The sequence below is a fragment of the Tupaia chinensis genome, unplaced genomic scaffold, assembly GCF_000334495.1.
Source record: "Tupaia chinensis unplaced genomic scaffold, TupChi_1.0 Scaffold148904_1, whole genome shotgun sequence".
In the NCBI taxonomy this organism is placed as follows: domain Eukaryota; kingdom Metazoa; phylum Chordata; class Mammalia; order Scandentia; family Tupaiidae; genus Tupaia; species Tupaia belangeri.
Genome location: NW_006208752.1, coordinates 1,149,028 through 1,170,335, shown reverse-complemented (window position 1 = coordinate 1,170,335; position 21,308 = coordinate 1,149,028). Strand labels below are relative to the sequence as shown.

Sequence of the window (21,308 nt, the reverse complement as noted above, 5' to 3'; positions counted from 1 at the left end):
CCCATGAGAATGTGCGTCATTTCTGCTTGATAGCCTCTTGATTTTTTTCAGTAGCCTCATCTGTATTGCATTTCAGTGGGCTGTCTCTAACCCCTCCCAGACTACATAACCCCAGGAGACTGTCTTGTTGGTACTGATACATAGTAGGCACCCAGCACAGATTTGCTGAAAGGATTACTGTTATGAGAGCATGATAGAAGCAATTTTATGGACATGAGCTGTGGGTAACAGAGAAGTTTTCAAAGGCCAAAGCAAAGCACTGACTTTTAAACAGAGTAATGGAACAAAGCACTGTTTGTAAGAGATTTTATTCTAATACAATTTGATTTTGATTGATATACCATACAGGTGTTAATGCATATGAGGCATCAGTGTGTTAAATACTTGATATTCTATTTTTTAAAAAGCTTTAAATTTTCAAGGATTCATGTGCAGACCATTGCTCTTATTACATAACACACTGCTAAATACTCAAGCCAAATATAGTTTGAGAGAAGTGAAGATTTCAAATCATTTTATGTAATAGTACCTAATCCCCCCATATTTATTCAAGGATTATATACTACACCTTGATTTGGAGACAAAAGTTATGCCTATATTGGTTTTCTATCAAGTATATTTGAATAAATACTTCAAAGTATATAGCAAATCACTACCAACTTTTATACCTATTTTTTCCTATTGTTTAAAAATAGTGCTTTCATGTTTGGGACTTATGAATTGTATCTGTTTAACTGGCCTTTCATAAGCACCACAAATATTGATGCTCAGTATTAGAAAAGATCAGGAAAAAACAATTACACTTCAGCATTATTTGGTATATATATTCACACTGGCCTTAAAACCATTTTGATTTCTAAACATAGAATGACTGGGACTTATTTATATGAACTTTTCCCTTCCCCCCCTTTCATTCTTCAAATTCAAGGGAATTTGAATCCTCACATTTTTCTTCTGACTCTCCAATATAAGAACCTTCTGGAAAATTCTGTAGGGTAAGAAATCTCTAGGAGGGTAAGTTTTTAAATGGTCATTTCTCTCTCTCTGAAAGGGATTTCATCTTATGCTTTATTTTTTGGCCTGTTGATCTTGGGTTTCAGATTTTTTAAACCTTTGGCCATTTGTCTTTCAGAGCTCACCTAAAATTTTGTTTCTACTCTTCAGTAAATTTTCTGAGTCTAGAGAGGAAGAAAATGCAGTAGGAATAAGGTTTCAGGAAAAGTATAAAGCCATACTATTCACACACACACACACACACACACACACACACACACGTTTTAGCCCTTGGGCCTTTTTAGTCAAGAAGCCTGGAAAAAGAAAAAAAAAAAAAGCCTGCATCATAAGAAAAGGCAAGTAAGTTAAACATCTCTCTGAAAACTGCAGGTCAAAAAAGTTAGAGATATCTGTAGCGTTTCCAATTCCAAATGACCTTCCTGTCAGCACTTGTCTTTGGGTTCATGGGTTTCTTTTGCTTTGGACAAAACATACCTTCTTGGAATTGTGAAGAGGTAATGTGATCCTATCCGAACTTTCAGTTTGAAATGTTTTAAGTATTTACTTATCTTCTGTAGTAGAGGTATGAGGTGAAAAAACAATGTGCGGGACTCCATGGGTGAAACAGAAATTATGAAAATTTTAGTATCTGTTTTAGCTGGAGGATGGGCATATCTGGAGTTCAAAATACTAACCACTCTTTCACACTTAATTGAAAACATCCATGATTTCAAACAGGTGAAAACATTTATACTACATTATGATCAAAATAATTTTCTGGGACCAGCAGTTAGCATAATGGCTATGTCGCTGGACTCCCATGTAGTCAACCGCGGTTCACGTCCTGGACCCGGTGGCTTAAAACTCACACCGGGCACATGTGCACGCGTACCCAAGATCCTGAGAGGAGAAGGGAGGAGAAGGGATTGCGGTGTGGCCATCCCCCCTGTGGGGTGATTTCTCGCTTTCTGTCTCTCTGTCTCTGTCTGGTGAGCACACGTGCCCTATAGCCAAAAAAAGAAAAAAAATAAATAATTTTCCTTAGTAGAAATACCTTTAGTATGTATGGGATGGAGTCAGTAGTATTAGTTTCAGCTCACATATAATCAATAAGAACCACTTCAGTTTTCCTTGCAAAATATGTTCTATTCAAAAGGACAGATATAACTGTATAATGCATGTAGGACCATAAAATCACATATATGTATACAGTCACTTTGTTAACTGAACTTATCTTTGAAATGCAGGTCTTCCTCTATCACCCCACCCCAACCCCACACACATTTTATTCTCAGGAATGCAAAGTGTTCTGAAGTATCTTGTTTAATTCATTAGGTAGGCTAATTTTATTTTAAAAATCATATGTAATGCTACTTACATAAAAGGATGAGCTTACTAACGTGAATTTACCTATCTAGACTTTCTTATACCATCACATTTCCTGAAACAATAAGCCTCTGACGCATCAAACCCTCACACGTTTATTTTGAAGCATCTTTTTTAATGTACTTACATAGCAACATGCTAACCTTAGAACTGGAGCAAAAATACTATCATCAACACTTACTATTTACACTGTAAGACATGCCAAAATATACTTTCCATCTCTACAGCAATGATGAGGAGGTCTCATCATCACCATCATTTAGATAAGGGTGATCACAAAGAGGTTAAAAAACCTAATGGTAAACGGGTGGTGCCTGAACTTGAAGTCTTTCTAATGCAAAACCCATTTGATGATAATTTTTCTCTCTCTCTCTCTGTGTAGTTTTCAAGATTAAAAAATAAAAACTAAGGATCAGAAATATTTTATTCAGAAATCTAAGGTTTGAGTTTATACTTCAGCTTTTAGGTTTTTTTTTTTCTTTTATTTGGAGAAGTTTTTGCTATAGGGTGCGTGTGCTCGCCAGACAGACAGAGAGAGACAGAGAGACAGAAAGTGAGAAATTACCCCCCAGGGGGATGGCCATGCCACAATCCCTTCTCCTCTCGGGATCCTGGGCACGCATGTGCACGTGCCTGGCGTGAGTTTAAGCCACCGGGTCCAGGAGTCCAGTGACATAGCCATTACGCTAACTGCTGGTCTCAGCTTTGAGTCTTAATAATATCACTTCCATAGTTTTGCTATAGAGTTCATGGAAAGATGGTGTGTTTCAGTAACATTTTTTCCAGGGAGGAGCCCCAAAGCCCTTGTCCCAAATGGCAGACTGATGCGTGTCTTCTTTCTTCTGTTGGGCTGATCTCCACTCTACATGTTTGGAAAAAGCAACCCAAACACTTCAGTTTTCCTTGCAAAATATGTTCTATTCAAAAGGACAGATATAACTGTATAATGCATGTAGGACCATAAAATCACATATATGTATACAGTCACTTTGTTAACTGAACTTATCTTTGAAATGCAGGTCTTCCTCTATCACCCCACCCCAACCCCACACACATTTTATTCTCAGGAATGCAAAGTGTTCTGAAGTATCTTGTTTAATTCATTAGGTAGGCTAATTTTATTTTAAAAATCATATGTAATGCTACTTACATAAAAGGATGAGCTTACTAACGTGAATTTACCTATCTAGACTTTCTTATACCATCACATTTCCTGAAACAATAAGCCTCTGACGCATCAAACCCTCACACGTTTATTTTGAAGCATCTTTTTTAATGTACTTACATAGCAACATGCTAACCTTAGAACTGGAGCAAAAATACTATCATCAACACTTACTATTTACACTGTAAGACATGCCAAAATATACTTTCCATCTCTACAGCAATGATGAGGAGGTCTCATCATCACCATCATTTAGATAAGGGTGATCACAAAGAGGTTAAAAAACCTAATGGTAAACGGGTGGTGCCTGAACTTGAAGTCTTTCTAATGCAAAACCCATTTGATGATAATTTTTCTCTCTCTCTCTCTGTGTAGTTTTCAAGATTAAAAAATAAAAACTAAGGATCAGAAATATTTTATTCAGAAATCTAAGGTTTGAGTTTATACTTCAGCTTTTAGGTTTTTTTTTTTCTTTTATTTGGAGAAGTTTTTGCTATAGGGTGCGTGTGCTCGCCAGACAGACAGAGAGAGACAGAGAGACAGAAAGTGAGAAATTACCCCCCAGGGGGATGGCCATGCCACAATCCCTTCTCCTCTCGGGATCCTGGGCACGCATGTGCACGTGCCTGGCGTGAGTTTAAGCCACCGGGTCCAGGAGTCCAGTGACATAGCCATTACGCTAACTGCTGGTCTCAGCTTTGAGTCTTAATAATATCACTTCCATAGTTTTGCTATAGAGTTCATGGAAAGATGGTGTGTTTCAGTAACATTTTTTCCAGGGAGGAGCCCCAAAGCCCTTGTCCCAAATGGCAGACTGATGCGTGTCTTCTTTCTTCTGTTGGGCTGATCTCCACTCTACATGTTTGGAAAAAGCAACCCAAACTGCTCAGAAAATGGTGAATCTCAGACAAACACAGTTTAGGGGGAGACCATCATTCAATGTTCTAAGATAGGTGAAATATCTTACTTTAGGTGAAATATCTTACTTTTATTGAAGTATTTTTTCCTACTGTTTTTAGTGGATGTTGTACATTGAAGGCACATACTCTAGGCTGGTAGTGTGAACATAAAGAAATATATTTGAATAATATCTTTAAAATATTTCAAATTTTTATTAAATATTTTTATTCAGTTTTAAGATCACAGTTAAAGTACTTTAGCATGTTATACACATGACTTACATGTGCAATTTTTAGAAATATCAAATTAGGTATAAGATTTTGAAGAAAGAAATGATATAAATGTGTATATTGACTTTTACTACACATACATCTAAGAAAGCAATAATTCTGTTGTACCATTAAGTGGAAATCATTTATTACATGGCATGTTTACACCAACTCTAAAGAGAACCAAGCCAATTTCTGAAAGCAAAAACAACAAAAAAAAATGAGCGATTCGGTCATGCTGAAAGTGTCAACAGATTTCAGACCTGGTGGTCAAATGAAGCTATGGTTAATTTATGACATGTAAGTAAGCAATTCAAACCTATGAGAAAAGTTCATAATCTGGTATGTGGAATCTCAGGTGGTTGTATTTGTTTTCTGACAAATTCCTGAGAGCAAGAGACTTATTTAGTTATAATGAAATGAAATTAAAAAAAAAAAAATGTTGCTGAGCAAGTTGCTGAGCTCCAGATCCCAAACCTTGCCTTCCCCCAGTTCTGCCACTCCTAGAGCTGAGGCACTAATGTGAGGTGTCGGGGACGTGAGCTTGCCCTCTGGTGGGCTGCAAAGCAAAATCAGTGTTAGCTCATGAACAAGCGAGTCTCTGTGATTTAGGTTAGAGCTTGTGAGGTAAGATTTGCTGCCACTGGAAGGGTTTGGAGGATTGAATTGATCCCTGTTACTCGGTAACCAGTTACGGCCCAAGTTAACAGGCAATCTTTGGAAGGAGTAGTGATATTCACGATCGCTAGTTCTGTGCATCAAAATCAATTGGAGGGCATGGTCAGTGTTGGCCACCTAGTGCAGAAGGAAAATGGTGGCCATAGGACTTGTAACTATGAGGTTTCCTCTCTAAACGTATTAGTATAAATCAAACTACCACAGATGAAATTTGGCCAGGAGAGGAAACCTTTCTTGCTTTCTTTAGCATGAATACTTATATATTTGAAGGAAAGGGGAACACAGACAGATGGAGCTGTATGAGGGAGTCAAATACATTTGTCTTGTTATTCACTCTGTTGCTTCTTTGTTCTGAGAGGTAAGGAAGATAATGTCCCTAGTGAAAAGAACAAAGTCATTCAATATGGAGTATAATAAACTGAGCTATCACTTCCAAGTTAGAGCAAAGCAGTCCATCAAATCCAGAATACTCCACCAGACACAGCTAGTGAGATGAACTGAGTAACTGCTTCTTTTTCTATGAGTACTCAGTTAGTCAATCTAAAAAGATCATTAAAAAAAATCCTAAAACTCAAAAAAATTACCAAAATCCAAATCTAGTTCTTTGGGAATGCCTGTATAAATAAAAGCTACATCTAATTAACAATCAGTATACTTTTTTATACCAAACAAGCTCTGTGGAGAAAGCTGTTTTCAATTCCACCTAGCAGTCACTCTGAATACTTATAGGTCAAACGTAATAAGAGCATTTGCTTTTACTACCCATTTTCAGCAATACAGTATTGTTCTCTCTGGAGAAGGCGGTTTGTGAAGTCAAAACACTGCAGTGGAATACAGTGGCACTGAAGGTAGAAACGAAACAAGACGAACTTTAGAAACAGGACTTACTGAAATGAACTTTTAAAGCCGAGGTAGCCCATTAGGATTGGCCTTACATGAGGGCTTTGTGGAGCAGTGCAATCAAAGATGAATCTCAACAGCATCACGTACACTCCCACACTCCCTGTACAAACGATGGCCCCAGGTCTCCCCTGATTTCCTTTCTTTCCCCCAATGCGGCGGTGGTGCTTCTCCTCTGCTGTAAGGATGCTGTCCTCCAGCCTCCAGCTGCTGGTCTTCAGAACACTTGGGATTCATACAGTAGTTTAGCAGGCAGCATGGTCCCACTGCTTCACATTGATGCCAGATGCCAAACTTGGAAGAGAGCTATTTGGAATCTCCCACCCCAACCCACCCTATCCCATAAGCAAAACATATCATTCAGTTTTCAGCTTACTCCTGTTCTATAGCAATTTGTAATTTGCTTGAAATTTTACAGAGGTGCAAACATTTCCTTACATTGAGCCAAAGACTGCAGAGTGCAAACAACATTTTAAGAGTAGCATCTGACATACTAAGATGATGACACGGATTGAACACGCTGGATTCTAAATAGCCAGACCAGTTCAGATGCTCGTCTTTGTTCATAGTGTTCCATCACAATTTTTTTCTCTAACAATTTTAGAGGCCAGAACTAGAATAATAATGATAACAAGGGAATTATTTCAGCATGGCTTTGGGACATGGCATTGGTAGAAAGCTCATCTGACAGAATTAAATAAATATATATACTTTTGACATTTGTGGGAAAGAGGCTGTCAGAATTACAACAGTGGGATTTATGTGTTTAAAAGGGTTTTAATGAATTAACATTAACAGCTTTGATCTAAAATCTGGAAGCTACCCTAATTTGAGGACAAGGACCTGTATTTCCAATGTGGCTGTGGGACACACTTTTCTTTTTCCCGATCTCATATACAGTACCCAAACAAATAAAAACTTAAAAGGATGTCTTACAGTAATTTTTCTTTCACTCAGCTTCTTTGAGCTGCAGCTTCAGTCACTATAATATACTCTACACACTTCAAAATTACATAGGAAATACTCAGAATAACTAAATAAATAAAAGGCTAAAGAAAACTGGAACAGTACTACGTCTCCATCTGAGACGAAATCTTCCACTTCCAGCATCGCAGAGAAGGGCTAGGACAATTTTTTTCAAGAGATTTATATACAGGTTTGAATCCAGAAGTTAAGGTTAAAAGCATAAATATTGATCACTTCAACTAAGTTCAGAATGGTCTCAGAAAGATATGATACAACAATTTAGGAAAAAAACAAAGCAGGCGAGTATATTTTGGTTTGCTTGAGATATACATAAGGTGCAACAACTTTTTCTCTTGAAGATGCTGTGGGACAAATGTTAGTGTAGATGGTGTTTGCTGGCAGATTAAAGGACACACCATAGCAATATGATTTTCCAAAATAAGAAGGAATGAGGAAAATGAAATAAAAAATGATAACTTGGGGGAGAGCACTACATATTGGTATGAAATATTTGTGCTGACAATGTTGTTACCTGAAAATACCAACACCCCTCCCAACAGATTCAGGGCATGAGAAACACGATTATTGAAATCAAGACTTCACTCAGAGGAACGACAAGGCGAGTATCTAAAGAACTATAAAGCTTTGCAGGATTTCTGCTACTCTCAGTGCCTAACCGCTTAAAAATTAAGCATTTCTACAAAAAGGTTTGTTTTAAAGTATCTGAAAACAGTCATATCCAGTAGGTTGCCCTCCCCCCCCCCCACCCTTCCCTAAGGGAAAAGCCACTGAGGTTTAGGAAAAGCAGATCAAGTAAGATATTAATCACATAGAAAAAAGTAATCTTTTGTTTTGCTTCTTTTTTAAAAAAGGTCCCATGAATATACAGCAATCTCTTAAGGAACTCTAGTGAAATGTGATTGGAGGACTGAAGGAGGGTGCTCTGGCAAAAATAGACCTATTCTAACATGTTCTATAGAATAACAAGTTAGTACCATTGTCAAGGTGCATGTTCTGCACCATACAATTGTTGTTGGTTTTTCATTTTTTTTTTTTTTTTGGATTTTAGCTAATCATAATTCTTAAATCGCCTCTAGTTAGTGGTCCAAAACTCCAACAGCCACCAACATCAGGACCCAGCAATTTTCAAACATTCACTTTTTTGTTTTGAAATTTAGAAAATATTAATAAAACAGTATCATAGTAAAAATATTACTAAATATTACTAAAATCTGGGGGCTGCTCACTTGATTTATTTCTAGGTGAATGGGGTTAAGCTGTAACTTCTAATTAACCTTTCACCAATTCCTTCTTTCCTCCCTCCCCACAATGAATATGCATTTTTGAGGACACCATTCTAAAGCTCTATTGTTCTCTTTACCTACTTTGGGGAAAAAAAAAAAAAGAAAAACCTCAGCAGTTTTTTTTTAAAATCCTGTTAGTATGTTGTACATATTTTCCAGCACCGAAACTGAAGTAATATCTACAACCATCAGAAACTAAATCTAGTCAGTATTAATAGAGTCATTTTTGTATGGCTATTAGGTCAAATTACAATTAGAAAAAAAATCATCATTACAATTCAGTCAAGTATAAATAAGAAAGCTAGATAAAACCATGTAAACTGTCACCATTTAGAGATCTAATTCAAAAGCTTCAAACTCGAACTAGCACTATCAAAATCAGCCAGTTTGAAAACCATTAAAAATTATTGCTGGAATCCAAAAATTAAAATTTGGTAGTTTGTGCTGTGATGCAAGAGTGGGGAAATACTTTGTGCTATGGAACAAATACCCTGTAAAATCTGTAGCCTCAGACTAATTTTGATTTATCACTTTGCATCTGTTGCTAGGAAACAAGACACTGTGAACATCAGGTGGCTAAGTCAATATGTTGAATGTTCTAAGCCAGTTAATCCACTTGGCACTGGCATATGTATGGTTGGTTTTATGTTCAAAAGCAACAAAACACGAAAAGGAAACAAAAACTTGCAGGTAGATCTATGACTAAGAGTCCCACTCTGGTCAGGCATACCTCCCTCATCATCTACTAAATACCTCCTTCACAACACAAACTCAAAATGGCTCTAAAAACCTGCAGTGCCAATTAGGCTGTGCATAGCAATCGCAACCCGTCCGGTCTGTCTGGGATGGATGTAAAAGGTCTGTAGCTCCAAGTCCACGTGAAGTGAGTGTCTTCAATGTGTTAGAATAGTGAAGTAATACTAAGGTCACTTTTGAATAATATTTTTGTCTTTTTTTGTCTGTTCGTATGAACGATCCATTGGTCACTTAGACCCCTGTGTAAAAATAAAAGAATCCTCAAGGCATGAAAACATCAGTAATCTTCTTTCCCTGGCTGGGAAAATATTTGCCACAATTTGCCCCAAGCAAATTCTTGGTCACTCAAGGCTAAGAAAACAATTCAGGTTGTAAGAACTGTTAATTTTTTTTTCTCTTTCTCTCTCTTTTTTGCCAACAAACTACACTCTGGTGGCAAATATAAAAGTGCAGAATATATGGACCACGAGGCCGAGCATACACCGCTAACAATGGTACATCTGCCTGCTCGTGCTGCTTGGGAGTCTCTGGAACAGGCTTCTTAATATTTATTCTACAATATAAATGTAGGTATAACCTATTATATAAACCATCTTAGAACTTAAATCTCCATGTACAAAAAAGACTAAGAATATCTAATAATAACTAGTGCAGTGCGTCAGTTTTTTGTTTGTTTTTTTTGTTTGTTTTTTGTTTTGTTTTGAAAGAATAACTAGGTAATATATGAAACTAGTTTCACACTCTCTGGTTGGTAAAAGAGATGCTGGATGAGCTATAGTAAAGGCAGCCTTTTACCAAGTTACCACCTATTACCATCAAAAGCCTTCAACAGAAAGCAAAGCTCTAGGATCATTCTGTTTCTGCTTAGTATCAGACAGACAACATCGCCCTCAAAGACTGGGTGCTGAAAGAACAAACTGGCCCAGGATGCTAACTTCTGCTTCAAGTGAATCTGGGCCGTGTAGGGCAACAAGCACTTGTTTGCAGTCTATATTTTTTCACCGCATGGACTCACTAGCATCCCTTGGTAAAGACAAGGCTAGGGTAGTAGGTAAAGCACAATGTTTTACAATTAAAGGGCGCTTCACTGGTCAGCACAGGAAATAAGTACAGGAGCCTGTGGCATTTCTTTTGGCTGTCCATCATGGGCGAGTGGAGTTGACCTCTGACCTCTACAAAACAAGAAGAAAAGAAATAATCACTTATTTAGGGTGTGTTATTAGCCATAGCAGAGGATGATGAATAACAAATGAAAGCTTTCTAATATCTTATTTAATAGCTACTGATGACTATTTACATCATTTAATTAAAATTGTTCTGTCCTTAAAGTTCTTTTTCTTCCTCCTTTCCTAGTTCCTATCTCACTTCCCCTCATACAACCCATACACACTTTCTGGCCTCAAATAATCAACCACTTCTATCTTGTAGAGATGAAACCTGAAGAATAAACATTAAGGACAACTCCTTACAAACCAACTTCTCTGATAAAAAACAAAGCCACAACCTCAAATGAGCCTCAGATTTATTATTTTATAAAATAAAAATAAAATAAATAAAATACAAAGCCAGTTGTTTTCAAATGCTAATCGCCTGATAATATAAAAAAAGACTATCATCATTTAGTTTCTTCTGATTTTTTAAAACAAAATCTAAATAACACATGTGGCTTCCTCAGACAGATACTGCTTTGCAGTATCAGTAGCTAGCATATTAGTATGTTAATGTTTTCATTGCTATGCAAATAAAGCTCATAGAGTAGCGTTTTTGCATGTGTCTGAAGGTCACCATGCTTTTTCAGATTGGGCTGCTCCCTACAAAAGTGGAAAAGTTCCACTCAAGGTTCTGGAATAACACCTTTCCTCTTGATCCACTGATATGAAAACAAAAAAACAAAAAAACAAAAAAACAAAAAACACATTTCTTTCCTTGACTTGCCAAAAGGGAAAAAATCCTTCTATAGTAATTGGTAACCTCCAGGCTCATTTCGTAAGGTATGTAAGATACACTCTATTAAAAATGTAAGGCCAATGAAAGCAATAACTCCTGAAGAGAAAGGGATACAGCAGGTGACTCCTAACAAAACAAAAAAGGAAACAAACAAAGGGGGCCAGCAGGCGGCATAGTGGTTAAGGTGCCAGACTCCCATATTGTCAACTGTGGTTTGGGTCCTGGACCTGGTGGCTTGAAACTCACACCAGGGGTGTGAGTGTGTGCCCAAAATCCCAAGAGGAGAATGGAGGAGAAGGGATTGTGGTGTGGCCATCATCCAGGAGAGTGATGTCTCACTTTCTGTCTCTGTCTCTCTCCAACAGGCACACCTGCTCTATAGCAAAGAAATCTCTCAAAACAGAAAACAAAAACAAACAAAACAAAACAACAACAACAAAATAAATGATGATTAAGGATCAACAAAATGGGGGCTGAATGGTGGCACAGCAATAAAATATAATGCTCTGCGAGATTAATCCACTTGGGAAGGTTCTGGTTCATGTCCAGAGACCTCCTGAGTATACCAAGCATGCATGTGCCCATGATCCAGGGCTGACTGAGGCTGAGGGTGGATTACAGTAGAAGATCCTACTGTGGTCCTGTCTAATTCTTTCACTCTTAAAAAACAAACACACTTAAAAAACAAAACAACACACAACAAAAACTCTTAAAAAGGAAAGAAGAAAACCAAAAAACCCTCCTAACTAAAGAAAAGTCTCATAGGTATACAGAAAGAGAGTACATAGGAAGAAAGAACTGACTCTGGATTTTAGATTGTAAGAAAATCCAACCTACTTGGGCCAAAGGTCAACATACATGGGGCAGGGGGACTTCCTTGCAGGGTTAACAATTTCATGGAAATTTCCTTTATTTTGGATTGGAACTAGGTTAAGTCAAACATAGTCTATTTTTCATTCTGCTTTGTGTAATTGATAGTAAAAATTAGGATTTACTTCATAGTTAAGAAAAAACTATTCAAAATTCTTCATTAATCTTATAGAACTTCTCATTCTAAAAAGATAGGCTTAGCCACCTTCTTGACATTAGTCCACAGGCCTACAAAGTTTAGGTGATGCACAATCTGCTCTGATCCCTCAAGTGGTCTGTAGTACATAACACTGCACTAAAAATATGTGAAGAAGCAGCAATGTTTTCATGGTTTAACCTTTTAATGTAGTATCTTCCTCAGATCACATATAACAAAAAGAGCTGTTTTTTAAGATTCAAATAATATCTGCTATATAATTATACACAAGTTTCTTTTGTTGCACAAAAAAGAAAAATAATGTAGACAAATTCTAACATTTAGGGGTTTCAGAATCCAATGGCCACTTAATAGCCCAAGATATTTAAGATTTTAGAAAAACAAAATGTGTTAAAATAAAATAGGGGATCAGCAGGTGGTATGGTGGTTAAGGCACTGGCTTCCACATGGCCAACCACAGTTGAGTCCCAAACCTGGAGGCCTGAAAAATCATAGTGGGTGCATGTGCTTACGTGCCCAAAATCTTAAGAGGAAAATAGAGGAGAAGGGAATGTGGCATGACCATCTTTCTGTCACTCTGGTGAGTGTAAGTGCCCTATGGCAAAAACGAACCAACCAACCAAAAAAACACGTCTGGAATTTTGTTTATTTATATATGGATGCCATCAGCCCCAGTGTTTCTATGTGGAGCCCTTTGTTAAAAAAATATAAGTTAAAATACCATTAAAAAAAATCTCTAAGATTATCAGGGCTAGCCCTATAGCACAGTGATTAAATGCTGTGCAGAGGAAATTGAGTACTACATGGCATACTGTAGTTCAAATCCTGGCTCCGGTGCCTTGAAAAACATGCCAGGTGTATGCATGAAAAAGGACCTGGTGGTGGTGGGGCAGGTATGCTTTCTCTCTCTTTCTAGAAGCACACATACACTCTTGGCAATTAAAAATATGAAAAGATTGAATGTCTGATAAGACCCAAAATAATTCTAATAAATATTGGTAAAAGAAAAAAAAAGTGAAGATGAAAAGTACAATGTAAAAAATGAAAGCAAGAAGGAGAAAGAGCAATTGGGGTGAAAGCCCAACTTAATGGTAACAGAAGGAACACAATGGGAGTGAATTGATGGTCTAATACCTAGTGTTAAGGGTCAGGTGAGATTCTTCATGCCTTTCTGTAACATAATCAATACCTTCTTAGGCAGCAAGCTAGAGCAAAGAGCAAAACTGATGTCCAAAGACTTCAGATGAAATCTTGACTCAGGAGTGGGTTAGCTGTGTACACTTGGCAAGTTAATTAACTGTCTAAACCATCATTAAAAGAGGACTAAAATGACTCACCTAGGAGGACTAATTTAAGGATTAAGTTTAATGAGCTTTCCTCCTTAAAAACTCCCAATAAATAAACAGGCTCATAAGAAAGGATTGTTTCCACTCTATATTTTTAGCATTTTATAAAATTACCTTTTACGTTGGGTTTCTAGACTTAATGCTAGATTTTTCATGGCAAGAGTACAGGTAATATATTCCTGCCCCTAACTCCATGGGCCACCCTCTTAAATTATGAACCTAGGTGATGCCTAAGTAACAATTAATTGGTGTGCAAACCAGGTACAATTACATTAAGCCTATGGGCAGAGAGCTGGCTGGTAGGTCTGCTTTAACAAATAAGGAATAAAGTTACAACTAATATTCCCCAGGGTGTTCTGTCTTTCTAGATATTAAGAATAGTAACCATTTATTAGGTTGATGGTACAATACTAGTAATCAATATTATTCTAGCAGTATGTGAAGAAAAAGAACCTTTTCTCACATTATTTTTTTCTATGCTTGCTACCTAACCAAGGAAGTCACATTTCAAGATCTATTTCATTTACTCTTTTGCCCATTTATTTGTTCATTTATCCACTGATGTAACGGAAATTGTCTACACAAGCTGGAGACATGAACAATAAAACCAGTGCTTTGTTTTCAAAATATACTGGAGGGAGACAGAAGCATCAACAAAGAGAGTTATAAGCCAACAATGGTCAGAGGCATTGCACAGGGCACACGGACGCAGGGTACATGGTTGCAGGGTGTACAGCTGCAGGACCTTGTAGCCCCGGGCATCAGGAGGACTGAAAGAAGGGGGTCAAGGACAAGGGCTGGAAGAGGGCGGTGGTCCACAGGCAAGGAGGACCACAAGGGCAAGGCCTTGCCTTATCTGGAAAGGAGCAAGTGACTCTATGTGACTGCAGGACAGGAATGTGGACAGGTAGGAAGAGATGAGAGTGGGAAGGTTTACAAGGGCCTTCTCCTGTGACTAACAGGGAGTCATGGAAGGTTAATGAACAGGGCAACAGTGTGATGACAGTCATGTTAAGAAGAGAATGCAGGCAGCAGCAAGTATGATGATGTGGTGGCCTTTTCTGAGCCCTAAATTTGGATCCCCTTCTGAATTCTTCTATTAACTTTAATTTCCACAATTTACAGGGACACTGAGTCTCATTCAGGCAGGTATTTTTTATTCTCTTTGCATGTGTATGGCTTGTGCTCTGTTCTTGACTGTAGAACTCCATGAATGGAGATCTGACTGTGCATTATCTCCCTTAGAGACTATATGGATTGTAACAATGTCTGTCAGCATTCACTTGCTATTAGGAACTTGCTGTGTACACATCAAAAGAAATTTGACTTCTTAGAAGTATCTAGAGGCTATCTGTGAGGAAGCACTAGAACTGTAATATGACAGGTAAAGATCAAGAAGCCAACAAAGCTCATATTAGGACCTCTAGGTTTACAGGGTGTGAAAAAGAAACATGGAAGCCTACAGGTGGCTACACAAGTTGTGCTAGGTCTTTTGAACTGAAGATTGAGTCTAAGGAAATAACTCATCTGTGGATAATCCATTTTGAATAAAAATATGAAACACCTGAATTTACTAAAGGATTTTTTTTTTGCCTTCCCAAAGGATCCATTAAGTAGCAGAATACCCAATTATACACTTAGAACTTAATATATTTTCTGTGGGGCTTTGTTAAGTTCAAAGGGTTTTCACATCTGTGATCTCCTCTGATCCTTCCCACATTATAATTCTTTGGGGACATCATTATGCTCAACATAAGATGAGAAAACTAAAGTCCAGAGAAATAAATTACTTTGTAGCAAATCACAGAACTGAAGAAAAACCTAGGTTTCTATCTGCCTTGAGTCAGATGCCAGGATGCTCTTTCTCCTGAACCACACTGTCCTTTGATAGCTGGTACCATTGCCTCCATCAACACCATCCTCAGAGAGGGTGTTCCCCACATGATAAATTAAAACTGACTCTAAAACTCACGTATAATGGTTTGATAATCTGCTCCCCTGCTCTCAGGCTCTGTACAGAAATAAAGTTTAGCTACGAGATGATATATTCAAAATAAAACACTTAGTGTATTCCCATACAGTTTCCCACATGGCTAATTAGCACAATACACTTTTGTAACACTTCACACAAACAACAGTGTTCTTGAACCAGGTCTGAAACCTAGTGCGTTGCGGAAAATGACACAAATCACATCAGAAAGGTTGACATGGTTTCCATGTTGTTTACTACATCTGTGTTCCATGACTAACCTGTGCACATTTTCCATGGCTGCCACTTCAGCCAGCGCAGCGAGGCTGAAGAACGCCGACACGGCAGGCATTTCTGGAGTACTGCTCCGTGTCTCCTCCACCTCCGTGTTGTGTGAGCATTCGTCATTGCAGTCTGTCTCGGTTGCTCTAGGGAGACTCCTCTGCAGTTGCTCCTTTGGTTTGTCATCTATAACAAAGGAGAGATCCATCAGGAGAAGCTCACTCTGTTCTCTCCGGAGAAAGGACACTGAAAAAGTACTGCGCCAGACAATGTGAAAACCGCTAACATTCTTACTGTTCACTTCTGCCATCCATCAAATATTAAGGCTTTTACACGATCTCTTCTCCCACAGTAACAAAGCTCTTTTATTAAGCTCAATTGCAACTATGGACAGTGCGGTGCCCTGAAGCTGAGCTGGAGAAGCTGGGTTTTTTTTTCTTTTTTTTTTAAATCCCAGGTCTCAGCATAGAGAAGTCTTGGAGTGAGTAGCAAAAATGAGCCTTGACCAAAATAAATCCCAAGAGATTTCTGCAGAAAAGATGCAGATGCTGTTAGATAGAGCCCTTAAAAAACCAATGGACTAAAAATTTCTCAGTAGTACCAGGCCCTACTATGGCAACCATAGTATTTGGTACTCTGTGATACCAACATTTAATGTGCCCAAGCATCAGAGTAATCTGTCTGAGTGAGATCCCAAATTGTTATTTTGCTCTGAAGACTCACTGGAAAACAACCAAAGGGTTGTCTGGTGTTTATAAAGAGGTGGATGAAATGTTATGAAAATATACCTGGAAATGAGTATACTTTTGTTCATTATGTGTTCATTATGGAGGAGGTAGAATTTTTATCTTGGTTTTAAAAACATTTTAAATACAGAAAGCAACTGATAAAAGCTATAAATGTCATATATGATGCCCTTCTGCACAAAAAGGAGTCTTTTCTAAAGAGCTTTCACTTTTCCTACAAGTGAAAGATGAATGAAGACATAAGGCACGATGATCTAACAATCTACAAAACAAATCACAGAGCAGAACCCTGACTGAAAAGCAAAGCTCTGAGAGGGGTCAGCAGGTTAGGTATGGTGATTGGGATGCTGGACTCCCACATGGCCAAATGCACTTTGAATCCCGGACCTGGTGGCTTGAAACTCTTGCTGGGCCAGAGCAAGGGCATGCCCCAAATCCCAAAAGAATGGAGGATAAGGGATTGCTGAAAGGCCATCCCCCCCCCAAGGGGATGATTTCTCACTTTCTCTCTTTCTGTCTCTTGGGTGAGTATATGCACCCTATAGCAAAAATCTCTAAAAGATTAAAAAAAAAAATGGGAACAAGGGAGGTTTCTGCAGGACTACAGAGTTGGACACAGGCTTTAGTCCTTACCCTGTTTCTGCTTAGTTCTATGTACTTAGATACAAAATTCTACCTCTTTTGAGTTTCATCTCTTACATGACACAGTACAATACAGGGTCTATAATATGCTTAATGATCGTTAACTATATGTGCAAAACACAAGTGCACGAAATTCATTAACTGTTTTCTACTTCTAACTCAGCCAACAATTCATCTCTATTAACACTTAAATCAATCTAAATCAGATACAATGAAATGCTGTAGGTCTGAAAAGCAGAAAGGCAACAGCTAAGACTAGTAATGCTTATTTGGTATAGTACCCGAAGATTCTGGGTGGAGGGTGGGGGATACTCAGTATCACTCATTGACCTCACCCTTTACCTTAGGCCTTACAAATTAGTTTACTAACATGAAGGCCACCAGGAAAAACAAACATAGGGCAGGCCACAAATGAAAATAGGGAAATTCACTGCTAATTGGATTAGAGAAAAGAACTAAAAAAACCCAGAACTCGAGGTTCCCTTAATGACCTGACTCTGCCTCATAGGAAATGCTCAATACATTTTTGAGAATCCTTAATCCACTGGCTTGAATATCTGATAATCTGGTATTTAGTGACTTGAATTGCTGACCATGGAGAAACACTGATTCATACAGTATCCTTAAAACCTAGGCTTTTCTGGAATTTATTTAATCAAGACTGTTTTTGTGCATGCTGAGAAAGAAAAGGAGAGGCTGACAGTCCTAAAAATTACCTTTCCTTTCCAGGAATTCAAATATGCTCTTGGAAAACTTGCTATAATTCTTAAAACATGGAATAAAAATGCACTTTTAGAAGTCTGCAGAATGCTACAGAACAGGCCCAATTTTCAGTAAGGAACCACTGTTGGCTTACAGTCATTCACTGGCCAATGAGGCTAACATGGTCAACTGCTGGCTTTGGTTATCTCTGTCTAAAGCTCCCTTTTCTTACCTAATGTACATCCTGCTGGTGATACCCGGCCATCTGCTGTCCTGACAAGGTGTGTGATCTTGGTTTTCCTTGCTTTTCTCTTTTGGCTGCCCACCAAAGGTTCTTGCATGGCTGTTGGCTCTGGAGTGTTGGGAATGGATGGGACATTTTTAACCTTATAAGCAGGCTCTGTGGTGTTTTTGTCTTCTGAAAATATGGCTGAAATAAGACAAACCATATATAGTTAACACACAAAAATGCAATGCACCGATATCGCTCTTGGAACGGTATGTTTCAAAATGTCTGAGCCATCTGAATAGAAAACCTGCATTCAGAGTTTTCAAAGTATTGATGGATAAAACAAATAAAATACTGCCTGTAATTTGTCGAGTGCTTATTTATATTTGCTTTGATAAATCAAGTGCAGAGATATCCTTTCACATAATCTTTAAAAATTTTCTAAGTTTTCGGGATCTTGCAGGTCCATGGGAAGATTATGCATGCAAATCTGAGTGCATTGTACTCTAGCAGGCCATAATATGGTTCTGGTTATGATCAGGGTCCCTATCTGAGATCCTTCAGGTCAGCTGGTCTGAAGAGGCTTATAAAAGAAATTTCTTCTCTTCTGAGAGCAGAGACTAAATATGTGTTTCTTAAATTTACATTTACGGTTGGAACATTTGCTATCAAGCATCTGGTTGGACTGACCAGAAAACAAATAGTGAAGCCTGACCTTTTAAATGAGCACTGAGCACTCAGTAAGGACAAACACTGGTGAAGTCAGCATGCAAATGAAGCTTTCTCCTACTCACTGAACTCTAGAAGAAAGTGAATGTGCTTAGTGAGATCATTTAATGAAGTCCAAGTCAGCAAAGCTCATGGATAGGCTAGTTTTCGGTATCCTAATTGTAGCACCAGTAAATCATTTAACAGCACATTCTTACATCCTAAGCCACTTTGTCAAGAGTAAGGAAGTCATTGCTACCAAAGACTTTCTTCCTGGTTTAAACAGGTTGGTACTGCTGATGTTTTTTTCTTGTATACTCATTTCCTTAGAAGTTCACTCCCACCCCCACTTAATTTAAAAGAAAACATGCAGATATGAGTTTAGTAAGCATTTAGAAGTGTATATACATATATACACACATACGCATAAACTTTCATGATTGGAAAATGTTTTCCTTTTTAACTCTAGTGGCCTAAATGAAGATTTTTGGGGGACCAGCAAGTGGCGTAATGGCTAAGGTGTTGGACACTCCCACATGACCAACTACAGTTTGAGTCCCGGACCTGGTGACTGGATTTCTCACTTTCCCTCTCTCTGGCCAAAATTAAAATAAATAAATGAATAAATACTATTAAATAAATAATTCACTTTTTTTTTTTTAAAGAAGACTTTTGGATCAAGAAAAGAAGCACTTTTCTACTTCTTCTTCTTCCCTTTTTTTTTTTTTTTTTTTTTTTAAAAAATTTAACCTTTTAGGACAGGTACAGAAGTTTTTTTTTTTTTTTTTTTTTTGTCAAAGAAGAGAGGTATGGGTCAGAAAGTCAAGGCCTGACTTGACAAACTCCAAACAAACTAAACCTGAAGGACTGTGGAAGGTGCATATCAGAAGGTTGATCTGAAGATGGAACACCAGCAATAAAGTAATATTTATATGGCATAGGAAGAAAAATAATCTAAAATAAGAGGGGGAAAAACAGAGCAGTAATAACTCAGGATGTGAAAATGTACTTGGTATAAACACTTGCATAAGCCTCACTTAAAAATTTTTATCTTGGCTCTCTAATGGGTTTAGGTGTAGCTGCAAGAAAGAAGGGCTATGAATTAATAAGATCTTTTGCCCTGGAAATTACTGTATCTTGTCTTTGAAAGATGTCTGGAAAAAAAAAAGATCCCTTATAGGTTTCACATTCTAAAAGAAGTGTGAAATACTTTTAATTACATCAAAAGAAAGTATGTAAAGCAGAAATCACACCATGGTTTGTGGCTTGACCTTACCTCAATACTATATAACAGATGGCTGTGTGGGGACAAGCTTAAGATAACAGTTACTGAAAAAAACTGTTTGGCAATGTTTCTGAACACCTTTCCAAATAAGTAATCAAAAATCAAGAGAGAAAGCTCCTTTCACAGTGTAGATCTACACCCAGGTCATACAGATGTATCTCACCAACAGCTTACTTTTAGACAATGTCAGTGTCTTAGTCTTAGAAGATTTATATTTATACTTTGATATTCTGCCTTAGGCCAATGATGGTATATATTTTAAGATTTTTGTTTAAATATCAATAAAAGCTTCCATTACAATAAAAGAAAATTTGGTTTGCAACACTCCAAAGACATTTTATGACTCTGCTTTAGTTTTAGAAGTCAAAACTTCCTATGGTAGAAGCCAAAAATCTGAATTTACAATGAACATTCAATAACCTCTATTGGACACCTTTTTTTAAAGATTTATTTTTAATTTTATCTATTATCATTATTGTTCAATTTTGACCAGAGAGACGGAGAGAAAGGGAGAGTGAGAAAGCAAGCTTGCCAGATTTAGGACTTGATCCATGGTTGGCCATATGGGAGTCCAGCACCTCAACCACCACACCACCTGCCAGCCCCAGTATTTAACATTTCTAATGTAGTATTCCGATTCATCAGTTGTCCCTTCTGATCAGAGGGAGTTCACCTCACTAATATCATCACTACTTTACAGATGGACACTCCAAAGAGTGCTAATCTCTTCCTGTTTCTATTGATACTTCCTCTTCCTAGAAAAATCCATAACTTATGGAAATATAGGTAGTGTTCTGAAGATGAAAGGTGTATTACATCAGAACTATTTATAGAAAGAACCAAAAGGGTAAAAAAAAAAGACATGGATATCAGAAATAACCAAATGAGTTAGGAAAGAGGACATGAATTCTATAGAAACCATAGGGTAATGGAAATAATACCGTAATAGGCCTAAATTTTACTTTTTAATTTATTAACTGTGAAACCACAGGGTCTGTTCTTCATGTAAAATATGTAAGTGGGACTAGATGAGCTCTAAAGGAGCTATGAATCCCTAAAAAAAAAAAAAAAAAAAAAAAAAAAAAAAAAAACTTTTTTTTACCCAATC

General features: G+C 37.6%; 1 protein-coding gene across 5 annotated transcripts in view; it reads right to left on the bottom strand.

Moving 5' to 3' along the window:
- Window positions 1-8,290: 8,290 nt before the first annotated feature.
- The window catches only part of BBX (BBX high mobility group box domain containing), a 319,247-nt gene continuing 306,229 nt past the window's right edge, over window positions 8,291-21,308 (bottom strand). For all 5 annotated transcript variants that reach the window (XM_014585118.2, XM_006170761.3, XM_006170762.3 and 2 more), the window contains 3 exons: window positions 18,211-18,408; window positions 15,888-16,074; window positions 8,291-10,489 (listed from right to left, as the gene is read on the bottom strand). In XM_014585118.2, the coding sequence (XP_014440604.1) occupies window positions 10,402-10,489; window positions 15,888-16,074; window positions 18,211-18,408 (473 nt within the window). In that variant the 3' untranslated portion in view covers window positions 8,291-10,401. The remainder of the gene's footprint in view (window positions 10,490-15,887; window positions 16,075-18,210; window positions 18,409-21,308) is intronic.